At 39.6% G+C, this 12,500-nt stretch overlaps 1 protein-coding gene across 1 annotated transcript in view; it reads left to right on the forward strand.

The window, feature by feature from the left end:
• The window catches only part of LOC117440519 (polyunsaturated fatty acid lipoxygenase ALOX15B-like), a 6,738-nt gene extending 892 nt beyond the window's left edge, over positions 1-5,846 (forward strand). The window contains exons 2-9 of the mRNA XM_071202040.1: positions 114-256; positions 803-1,006; positions 1,108-1,194; positions 1,276-1,445; positions 3,067-3,188; positions 3,307-3,407; positions 4,784-4,954; positions 5,169-5,846. Of these exons, the coding sequence (XP_071058141.1) occupies positions 114-256; positions 803-1,006; positions 1,108-1,194; positions 1,276-1,445; positions 3,067-3,188; positions 3,307-3,407; positions 4,784-4,954; positions 5,169-5,231 (1,061 nt within the window). The 3' untranslated portion in view covers positions 5,232-5,846. The remainder of the gene's footprint in view (positions 1-113; positions 257-802; positions 1,007-1,107; positions 1,195-1,275; positions 1,446-3,066; positions 3,189-3,306; positions 3,408-4,783; positions 4,955-5,168) is intronic.
• The last annotated feature ends 6,654 nt before the right edge of the window (positions 5,847-12,500 follow it).

Raw genomic sequence — 12,500 nt, forward strand, 5'->3', positions numbered from 1 at the left:
TAATGACATGGTGAATTAAGAATTGTCTGTCACAATTACATGTTCATTTAGTATGTGTAATATATATACTGTGTTGATGTGATTTTAATGGTTACTCATCCTCTCTAAAACAGAAAGCAACATATTCCTGTGTGACTACAAGCTTCTGGATGGACTGAAACCAAACATCATCAGTTGGAAGCAGCAGTACATGGCGGCTCCCCTCGTCCTGCTCCACAAAACACCTGATGACGAGCTGAAGCCAGTTGCTATTCAGGTGAGATTTGCACTCAAGTAGCTAATGTAAAATATCCATGCATTGATTAACTATCATATTTCCCCTTAAAGGTTCTATATAAAAGCAGTACATCTATATATATATATATATAGCACTTTTCCAGTCTCTGGCCCCAATCAAAGCGGTTTTACTCTCATGTCAGCATTGATCCATTCACACACTAATTAGGGGAGACTAATTTACACCCCAATTGGCCATTCCATCGGGAACAATTTAGGGATCAGCTTCTTCGAGGACACTATTGAAACCATTGACCCGGCAATTGGTGGACGCCGCTCTTCCTCCTGAGCAACATAGCAAATAGTTGCTATGAAACTACTTTCTATGTAAAGTTATAGGAGTAGTGATTACCTAAGCAGGGATTGAAGTCCCAGTCTGTGGATGCAGTCCCTCTGCTTTTACTTCCATATTTAAGCGTTTAACAGATTGACAGAGAAAAGTTATAGTAAATAGCAGAAGAAACAAAAATTACAGAAAATGGTTCAATGGATTGAGGAAACCACATCACCCTTCCTTCTCCTGCAGCTGAAGCAGACTCCAGCAGGAGACAACCCCATCTTCCTGCCTACTGATTCTGAGTACGACTGGTTGATGGCCAAGGTTTTCGTGAGAAGTGCAGATTTCAACCTGCATCAAATCAATTTTCACCTGCTGCGCACACATCTGCTGGCTGAAGTCTTCACAATGTCTCTGATGCGCAATGTGAACAGGAAACATCTACTGCATAAGGTACCTGGAATAAGAATACTTGAATTACTGTAGCTGTATTGTTTCAACTTGCTTACTTTGTTAGAATGTAATGTGTTACTAACAGAGTTCCCTCTTTCCAGCTGCTCATACCTCACACTCGGTACACTCTGCATATCAATGTCCTAGCTCGAACAAACCTCATATCTGAGAAAGGAGCTTTCTCACAGGTACGGAAGGACCAACTTTTTTAATATCATGTACAGTATTTGTCTCTGTAACTATATCCTGAAATATTGACTGTTTCCTAGTTTGTATCTTCTGGTGGAGAGGCTTTGAAGACCATTCTGAAGCGATCACTGTCCTCATTGACCTACAGCTCCCTCTGCATACCAGAGGACATCACTGAGCGTGGCCTGGAGGCTGTGCCCAACTTCTACTACAGGGATGATGGACTCCAGCTCTGGGATATCATCCAAAGGTATCATAGTGTATGCAGTTTCTATTCTGCAATAATAATTATGTGCTAGGGATGCAAATAATGTATATCGTAGTTGCCATGCGATAAAGACTCAGATGATGCTTAGGGTTAGGTTTGTTGGAACCAAACAAACAACTGAATCACATAAAACTAATGTCAATGAAGAAAGGATAGATCCGCTGGTACGCACAAAGGCTATGGATCTGTTTTAGTGCAGTTATTGCCCCAGCAAAGAGCACTAGTCCTGCAGTAAAGCAACTTGAAAATACAAATGCAGAATTAGAGTTTATGTTCCATTCCCCATCTGCAGAAGTGTGCTCCATGCTTTGTTTCATGAGGCTTGGCTACAAAGACTTTAAGATTTCATAAAGTGTCAAACGTACACCTATACAACCAATTCTCAAACGTATCTCTTACCTTAGGTGAGGGATAATGTGCATTTTTCAATATTGAAAAATAAAGATATTGAAAAAGCCTCGCTGTACATTATTCCTTAAAAAAACTCGGTTCCACAGCGTACTAATGGCTGGAACTGCAACAAAAACAACTTCATTTTAAATGAACGGCAGCACAGATTAATGTTTTCTGTTACTGTCCAAGTCTTTTCACACATTTTTCTTTCAAGTCCTTAAACAACACCAGAGAAGCCCATACCGTGTTCATGTTAGTTTTTAACTCAGCCGTGTAATAATACATTTTATAAATGTAGTTTGTTTTGAAATCCCTGTAAGGTTGCCAGGTAACCATTAGACTCGAGTAAGGTTTTTGCTCATGGTCACTGTTTAACAACAAATGCATGCAGCATGATACTTCATATAAGACCACACACTTAATTTGCTGGTAGCATAGGCGTCATTTTCGCTGGGGACATGTCCCCTACTCTTTTAGAAAGTATCATTTGTTTAAAAATCTGAATAATAGTGTGCATAAATACATTTGATAAATGAGACACCTTGAGAAGGTTTATTTACACAAGAGAACATCTACCATCTTGAGAACCGTTTATCCGTTTTCAGTTGGTGGGTGTATTTCTGGGAACACAGTGGTGTGGCTAGCTAGCAACACGTACAATAATTGTCAACCCAGTATGACTATCCTGCGGCGTCCATAGTTACTCACATTACAATGGTCATGGAAACAAAATGGTGGGGCAGGAAAAACTAAAACTATATAAGTTTAACATATTTATTTTTATCTCTCTCTTGCTGTGTGTGTGTGTGTGTGTGTGTGTGTGTGTGTGTGTGTGTGTGTGTGTGTGTGTGTGTGTGTGTGTGATTAATATTAATTTGTTACAGTATGAATATGGTGTGCTTATTGAGTAACCCCACTATAGGCTGAGGCACCAATTTTCATAACAAAGTGACACCCATTGGTGGGATGCATCATGGAAGCCAGGTTAAGCTGGGCTAACTCAGCAAAAAAGCTAAATTGGCATGTCTTAAAAAATGTCAAACTATTCCTCAAAGTTAGGATCCGCTTTCTCAAATATTTCACCAAAATCTTCAAAAGCACAGACCTGATTCTTCTAAAGGGATTGGCAATTCAATTATGTCTCTACACAGAGTGTCATGCTAGTGCAGTGTGTATAATACACCAGCTAGAAATGTGTTTTACATTTCAGGTTTGTGCAGGGAATGCTCAGCTTCCACTACAAGAGTGATGCTGATGTTGAGCATGACGAACGACTGCAGGTTTGGATTTCAGAAATCTTTGAATATGGATTTCATTCCCGATCATCAACAGGTGGGCTAAAGAAAAGCTAAATGTTTTAGATAACAACTGTGCACAGTTATGTACCATTGTAATATGATTATTTAAAAAAGGCGTCTTAATAAAGCATTTACTTCCCTCTGGTTCTCAGGGATCCCACAGAGCTTCAACACCGTGGCAGAGTTGGTGAAGTTTGTCACCATGGTGATCTTCACCTGCTCAGGACAGCACTCAGCCGTGAACACTGGACAGGTGAAGCCTCCTAATATACCACAATTATTATGTATTTGTGTGGAATGGGTAAATAAGGTTGTATTAGTATGTTTCTGTCCTGGAGAACGATGGATGAATTCTGTTACAAAAATGTATATTAGACTTAGAGGATTGTAAGCAAGTCTTTAAAATAAATAGTATTTGAAAGCTATGTTAGCAAGTCAGCGAGGCTTTACATAGGCACAGTTAGGCTTTAAGCCAAAATCAACAAACTATAACATGCTGTTGGCATGGCTCAGTCTCTATAGGGACTTGGCCTGGGAACCGAAGGGTCACACGTTCACGTCCCGGTCAGACCAAAAGAAAATGAGGTGTGGACTGGTAGCTGGAGCCAGTTCACCTCCTGGTAACTGCTCCCTAGCCTCTTCACTCTGCCACCTGTTGGAGTAGAGTGGTTTTAAAACCCACCTCGGCTCCACGTGTTCGTTTTGTGAATGGGTCAGATTAACAGAGGAAGAATTCACAGCAACCATTGGTAAGGTTATAACAAATATGCTGATTTAATGGAAAAAGACACAATAACACAACTTCACGGAGTAATCCGGATTACCCCGGCCCTGGTTCCTCCCGCTGGGACATCTTACTTACTTCGTCTTAGCGACAGGAGAAAAGAGACCGGACCAAAGACGGCACAGCCTTACATGCAAAAAACAAAACAGTAGGAGCTGTGGTCAGATGCTCCTCCTTTTAGGTTATCTCATTGGGGGATGCAAAAAGATGGCGTGTTGTAGCGTATCAGCGCGCGCCAGCCGAGATGATCCGGAAACAGTCTTTTAGTTTGAAGAAAAACAAACACATCTGGCTCGTATTCCTGCAGCTTCCACACACACACATTCTTCAGACTTCCCTCTTGGCTCCCCTCCCCCATAGTCTCCTGTCCTGCAAACCTGCACCCCACAATGCTTGGAGCAATTTTAGCCCTCACATTTATGAAAGAATAAAACAGAGAAATCAATATAAAACACAAACACCAGTATAATTGAGCAGTTATTATACAGCCTTATGGCTCCTGTAATGCATACACACATGAATATATAAAAACACACTTCTTATATATCAGGGGACATTAAGATGAATATACCAAAAATACGCTGTATCAAACTTTCACTTCAAACTTTCAAGTTACTTCAATTTTCCCTCAATTCCTCATACCTCTCCTATCCTGCATGTGGCTCTGTATTCTTCTTCTTTTCTTTCTTAATAGTGAATATATATCTTTAAAAAAACATTGAACGTCAAGGAGGCACTACAGAAAACTCTGTCCTCTCCTCTCTTCATCCTCTCTGTCTGGACCATTAATGTCTGCACATGTTTTGTTCTATATGTAATAGCACACAAATATTAATTTGTTGCAGTATGACTATGGTGGCTGGATGCCCAACACTCCAACCACAATGCAACTTCCTCCACCAACCAGAAAGGGGACAACAAGTGAGGAAACACTGCTGCAGACATTGCCTAACAAGGGTCAGACAGCTAACGCAATGTCCACCTTGTGGCTACTCAGCAACTCGGTCTCTGACACCGTAAGTGCCCAAAACTTCCTGTGAAATAAATTACATATCACCTCAAGATGTTCAGATGCTGTATCAAATCAATTAATATTATTAGCATTATATAAGATAGTAATATATATATTATAATATATATATATTATATAGCCAAATGTTGTTTAATGTTTGATATACATTTAAATTTGAGCAGGAACATTTATTTTGTTTGTATAATTGATTCTATCAGGCATATCTTGTCCACTACCCTGATGGCGACTTTGACGAGACGACGCCCTGCGAGCTGATATAAAGGAGAGCTTCAAACATTGAGTGCACGCATCTGTCTTAGAAACTTGAGCCTGGAGGTCCCATACACATACATGGATCCAGCGAAGGTAGAAAATAGTGTGGCTATCTGAATATCAGAAGGAATATGTTCCTGAGGTGCTGGCCAAATTCCCCTGCATATTAACCAAAATAGAAATGGGGAAAAACTGCATGTTATTAATTAATGTTGGTGTGGGGGAAGGAAACAATACTGCGTTTGATCATTGAGTGATGATCTGGGAATTTTTTTAACTACCTGATTGATAAAACGGAAAATATACAGTTTTAAATCATAATCGATATGTTATTTCTTCTTATTAGCCAATTAATCAATACACAGGGTATCTTTACAAAACAAATAGCTCCTGGAAAAATATTATTTTGCATTACAATTGTAAGACTTAAATAAACTGTGCCTTATTACTTATGGTAATAATGAAAAGATAAATATTTGTAGAGGGAATTTTGTTTTGCCATATTCACTACATGCCGTGTAACATATCTGTCTGTATAAAAAAACTGCTAGTGAGAAGTTTCTTATGATATCCATCTTTCATGGACGAATGGGACAATTCCAACTTGTTTGTTTAAACTTGTATGTGATATGGAAAATGTAATAAACATGGTGTGGGTCATCTGAATATAAAAGTCATGTGGTGGATTTTTGGTTCCCCGAGAGACGCAACTTGGTTGAATTTATTTGATTAATAATTGTATTAAATATATTAATTCACTTTTTTTTTGTAATGATTATTAATTCCTTCTGATAGTTCTTTTAGTTCCCTTATTGAGCAAATGACCCTACTTCTTTAAGTGACTCTTTATGTATGTCAAAGCTATAGATTCAATAGGATTAAGAAAATGTTATTAATTATTAATTGTATTTAACTATTTCTGGACACAGGTATAGTTATGTTGACATGTTGAAATTACAGGTCCGGCCTTTATTATTAAACACAAATAAAAATCTCTAAAACTTGCTTTAGAGGAACCTGTGCACTTGAAGCACAGCTGAAGTAAGAAACAATGCAAAGAGTGCAAATACAAAATATATAAATAAGGTACCATTATTGCACATAATGCATGTCCCATATTATCCCGTAAAATAAAATAATAAAATAAAAGTGTGAGTGACTAGAAAATGATGGAGAGGGTGACGGTTATTGTCACATTCAAACAGGCTTCCATGGATTCCACCTCTGAAACACACAAGCCCAAAATGTTGTTATCGATAACTGCAATGTAGCTTAATTCATATTTCTTTGTATCTAGGAAATTCAACTGATAGCTATCTCTGTGTTGAATCATTTTAATATGGTAAACAATATTTCTTAATTTTCACATTTCATGTTTAAACATGTAGGGAATGAGTCCTTACCCCAAGTGAAGGAGTTCAAGTATCTCGGGGTCTTGTTCTCGAGTGAGGGATCAATGGAGCGTGAGATGGGCCGGAGAATCGGAGCAGCGGGAGCGGTATTGCAGTCGCTTTATCGCACCGTTGTGACGAAAAGGGAGCTGAGCCGGAAGGCAAAGCTCTCTGTCTACCGGGCCATTTTCGTTCCTACCCTCACCTATGGTCATGAAGGATGGGTCATGACCGAAAGAACGAGATCGCGGATACAAGCGGCCGAGATGGGTTTCCTCCGCCGGGTGGCTGGTGTCTCCCTTAGAGATAAGGTGAGAAGTTCGGTCATCAGGGAGGGACTCGGAGTTGAGCCGCTCCTCCTTCGCGTCGAAAGAAGCCAGTTGAGGTGGTTCGGGCACCTAGTTAGGATGCCACCTGGGCGCCTCCCTAGGGAGGTGTTCCAGGCACGTCCAGCTGGGAAGAGACCAAGGGGTAGACCTAGGACCAGGTGGAGGGATTATATCTCTTCGCTGGCCTGGGAGCGCCTTGGGATCCCCCAGTCAGAGCTGGTTGATGTCGCCAGGGAAAAGAAAGTTTGGGGCTCTCTGCTGGAACTGCTACCCCCGCGACCCGACCACGGATAAGCGGGAGAAGATGGATGGATGGATGTTTAAAAACATCCTGGGCATCTTCAAATAATAGACTTGCTCGCCATTGCCAACTGTTTTCTGTGTTCAGCCCCCTGCAGCCAAGCCTCCACCTCAGTGCTTTTGATTATATATTTAGTTATCAAGAACAATTGTTTCCTGGTTTTGAAGAAACAAATATATCCAACCAGACACTAATGTTTCTGTCCTTGTGTCATTTTACAAAGATTATAATTTCCTCCATCTTCATCTGATCTCTTATCACTTCCTTTCTAGTATTCTCAATAGACTCTGGTGCTGTGTGACCTTAAAGCAGAGAAGTAAGCGACTAATTGAACAATCTGAGCCGTGGTTGGCAGGACCAACCAGAAGATCCAGAGCCGGCAAGCGCAAAATGTTGCTTTGGACATCCACAGTGTAGAGACATATTATTAATATTTCTGTGTAGCTAGGATTGTCACCTGTCCAGCACTCAACTGGAAACACCTATCCCTTTATTTTCATTAATAATGAATTAGTCAAAGATTCTCTGGAACTTGTTTGAACAACCTTGGATAGTGTCCAATGAAAGTAATGGTATATTACAGAATGGTATTCCACTTTATCAAATCTATAACTGATATCATGCCAGGTTGCATAAAGAGAACACTGACAGCACACAACATACATGCCTCGACGGATATTTGCATATTTGGTTTGCTCAGAACGAATGTAATGTAAATGGCAATTATTTTCTTTTTTTACTGTACATTACTGTAGATGGGTAGGTCAGCTCAAAGGATATTGTAACACTTTGGACGGGTCCTCCTTTTTAAACACATACAAATTAAATTAAAAAAGATTATGACAGTGACAACTAAACTTGAACATTACACACTTTGCAATGGCAAAATTCATGGCATTGCTTACTATATATTGTACAGGTACAACAGATGGTGTTTTGGGGGTTATAGTGAGCGTCTCTCTTCCTCCAAACACGGCGTGTCCAGTTTGGATGAGACCAAAGATCTACATTTTGGTCTCATCTGCCCACTTCATCTTCTCCCAAGCCTTCTCTGAATCATTCAGATGTTCAGTGTCAAACTTCAGACGGGCCTTTCATGTTCTTCTTGAGCAGGGGACCTTGCAGGCGCTGCAGGATTTGATCCATTATGGTGTCGTGTGTTACCAATAGTTTTCTTGGTGACTGTGGTCCCAGCTGCCTTGAGATCATCAATAAGATCATCCTGTGTAGTTCTTGGCGGATACTTCACCTTTCTCATCAATACCCCACGGGGCGAGATCTTGTGTGGAGCCCCAGACCGAGGGCGACTGATGCTCATTTTGTGTTACATCCATTTCAGAATGATCGCACCAACAGTCGTCTCCTTCTCACCATCGCTCTCTGGGAGCCAGAATTCTTGTTGGTTGCAAGGGGATCAAATACTTACTTCACACAATTAAATGCAAATCAATTTATATCTCTTATATAATACATATCTCTGGATATTCTTTTTGATATTCTGTCACTCATTAGTAAAATAAACCTACCATAAAAATGATAGACTGTTCATTTCTTTGTAAGTGGGTAAACTTACTAAATCGGAGCAGAGAAGTAAGCGGCTCATTGAACAATCTGAGCTGTGGTTGGCAGGACCAACCAGAAGATCCAGAGCCGGCAAGCCCAAGATGTTGCTATCCACATCTGCAGTGTAGAGAATAGCCCTTTGGCTCTGTTTGACCTGAAAGCAGAAAGAAAGCCACTAATTGACCACTCTGAGCCAAACCAGAGCTGTCAAGCCCAACATGTTGCTATCGATAACTGCAATGTACAGTAGCTTAATTCATATTTCTTTGTATCTAGGAAATTCCCCTGTCAGGCACTCAGCTGATAGCTATCGCTAACTGTGTTGATTCGTTTTCATATGGTAAACAATGCTCAATGATTCTCAGGAAATCTGGAACTTGTTTGAACAACCTTGGATATTGTCCAACAAAGCAAAAGTGACAAGTGATCCTTTTCATTGTCTCCACATAACTGAAGGCGGTGCTGGCAGTTACTGTCTGCCAAATTGTATTAAACCACTTTAAGGATCGCTGAACAACTTGGTTTCCGATGAAAGGCAAGTAAGTGCATGATTCAGGCAACATATTCCTTTCAAGTACACAAATTCTCACGCATTGAGATCCACACAATTGCCCTCCCACCTTGTCTTTTATTCCTACAAAATGCCAGAGCAAAACGACTGACTGATAAAACCTCAGGTTGCACAACGAGAACACTGACAGCAAACAACATACAAGCTTCGGCTGGTTTAGTTTGCATTTTGGTTTGCTGAGAATGTATGTAATATAAATTACAATAAAAAATGTACTGTACATTTAAGTGGACACATACAGTGTCATAAGGATTCATACTAAGGACAACAAGAACACTGCTGACACATTCACTTCAAACGAGCCGGACCATTGAAAGTGCTGATGCATAAGTAAAACTCTTAAGTACCTTTTTATTTATTATCGGCCAAGGTACAAGTGAAACAGGTGGGTTTTCAGTTTACAACGCAAGATGCTAGACTCTGCTTTCTATACGTGACGCTAAAATGCATGTATTTTTTCAGCTGTACCTGGGTCCACTTCGAAGTGATTATCTTTTGTTATTATTAGTTCATTTGTTTTTGTTTTGAATTCATGGGTAGAGAGAAAACACATATTTATCTTTTTCAGATCACATACCGTTGCCTTAAAAAACATTATTTGTTTATTTCCCTGTGGTGTCTCAGTTGCAGTAACTGTTCAGCTCAGCTGACTAAAGGGATGTTTCACTCAGACAAGATAACCTTGACTGTCCAGAAAAGGTTTTGAACATATCGCTTCATTATAAGATAATGTTCAACATGTTTTTAATGTTTCATGTGAAAAGTGTTTTATCCAGTACAAAATAAACTCACAGCAGCTTTTAAGTCAGAATGTACTTGAACACAGTGAGCTACACTGATATTTTGAATGAGCGAGGAAGCTTGTGTTGATCTGGCGTGCTGCATTGTATACACAATCATGTAAGTATTTTTCCTCAGTGACTTCCATGTCAATAAATATAAGTACAAGACTGCCTGTCTGCACACTATGACAATGCATTTGTTGCTTTTTTTGCCGGAAAAAAGCGTCAGCATTCTCATATTATTTTCACATTTCCTGCTTAAAAAAAGCCTGGTCTTCTGCAAATGATAGACTTGCTCTCCATTGAAGAGCTGCAGTGTTCAGCCCACTGAAGCCATGCCTCTGGCTCAGAGCTTTAGATTAGAGATTTTGTTTTCATAAAAAACTGGTTTCCTAGTTTTAAAGAAACAACTATATCAAACCTGTCACTAATGTTTCCGTCTTTCTTGTGTCATTTTACAATGATTACTTATCCATATTGCATCATACAAATTATATTTAGTAATTCCCTGAAAACCTGCATTACAATTTTCTCCATCTTCATCTGATCTCTCATCACATATTTCTAGTAGTCTCAATAGCCTCTGGCGCTGTGGGACCTTAAAGCAGAGAAGTAAGCAACTAATTGAACAATCTGAGCCGTGGTTGGCAGGACCAACTGGCAAGCCCAAAATGTTGCTTTGGACATCCGGAGTATAGAGATCTTATTATTCATATTTCTGTGGAGCTCGGATATTTACTTAACTGGTACCACCTATACCTACTGTTTTAATTAATAATTAATCGGTAATTGATTCTCAGGAATTTATGTGAACAATGGTGTCCAATGAAAGTAAGGGTGGATTATGGTAAGGTTTTCCATTTTAACAAATCGACAACTGTTATCATGCCAGATTGCATAAAGAGAACACTGACAGCACACAACATACAAGCCTCGACTGATATTTGCATATTTGGTTTGCTGAGAACATAGGTCATGTAAATGGCAATACAAATGTTTTACTGTACATTAGTGTATTGGGTAGGTCAGCTCAAAGGATATTGTAACACTTTGGACCCGTCCTCCTTTTTAAACACTCACAAATTAAATAAAACAATGTCTGACAGTGACAACTAAACTTGAACATTACACACTTTGCAATGGCAGAATTCATGACATTGCTTACATGATATTGTACAGGTAAATTAAATAAAGTGTCTATTTAAATGTTCTCATTATATTACATAGCATATAGCTTCCACTCCTCTCTGAAGATCCTCTCCAAATCCTTCAGGTTTTGAGGCTGATGCTTGGCATCTCGAAGCTTCAGCTCCCTCCACAGATTTTCTATGGTATTAAGGTCCGGAGACTGATTAGACCCCTCCCTCACCTACTGTAAAATCGAATCGAAAAACTGACAAAGTGCTGGTAATTTTCTGCCAGGACATTGTCCGTTATTCCACAGACACTTCCGTCAACCCTTTAACGGATATTTCTGTAGATTTACAAGACTTTGTCTGTACCATATACGGACAGTTCCGTCAACCCTTTAACGGATATTTCTGTAGATTTACAAGACTTTTTCTGTACCATATACGGACACTTCCGTCAACCTTATAACGGATATTTCTGTAGATTAACAAGACTTTGTCCGTAATATTTATTTACACTTCTGTTAATCCTAATACGGATAATTCCGTATTTTAACAGTCCTTAGTATGTACTATTTACAGACACTTCCGTCAATCCTAATATCTTTTTTTATTTTTTTTAAATCGTGGGATAAAAAGGAGGAGCCCCCTCCAGGAGGATGTAGCGACTCCGTCCTATACCTCCCACTCAACATTCCCCGCTGACAGGCGCTGCCCCAACCTGTAGGAGAACATGCAATGACAAATATCCCCCTCCCAACTTCCCTCCCCCCGAACATGGGGGATTTGAACCCAAAGAATCTGTGGTGGTGGGCAATAATTGTACCCCTCCCTAACTGAGTGCCATACAAATGGTTTTTTTTAAGACATTTCCATACAATTGTAAAACCCTAACATGACCATACATTCAAGTATGTAAAATAACAGCAACAATAACCTTTTTCTTAACACCATGATGTTAGAGGTCGGGCTGTGTGTACATGTGCGCCTCAAGATCAAATTAGTAGTTATAAAGCACTTATATACTAATAAAGGACTGGCTTATCTATAGCCAGTTGAGTAGCACTTGAAATGTTTGGCTCTATGAAACCTGATGTACTTATATGATTCTGTTTTCTTCAAGGTTGTGTCTTCCTGGTCAAATGTACTTATTGTAAGTCGCTTTGGATAAAAGCGTCAGCTAAATGTAATGCAATGTAATGTAATAAAT

Source organism: Pseudochaenichthys georgianus, unplaced genomic scaffold, assembly GCF_902827115.2.
Source record: "Pseudochaenichthys georgianus unplaced genomic scaffold, fPseGeo1.2 scaffold_1019_arrow_ctg1, whole genome shotgun sequence".
NCBI classification, from domain to species: Eukaryota; Metazoa; Chordata; class Actinopteri; order Perciformes; family Channichthyidae; genus Pseudochaenichthys; species Pseudochaenichthys georgianus.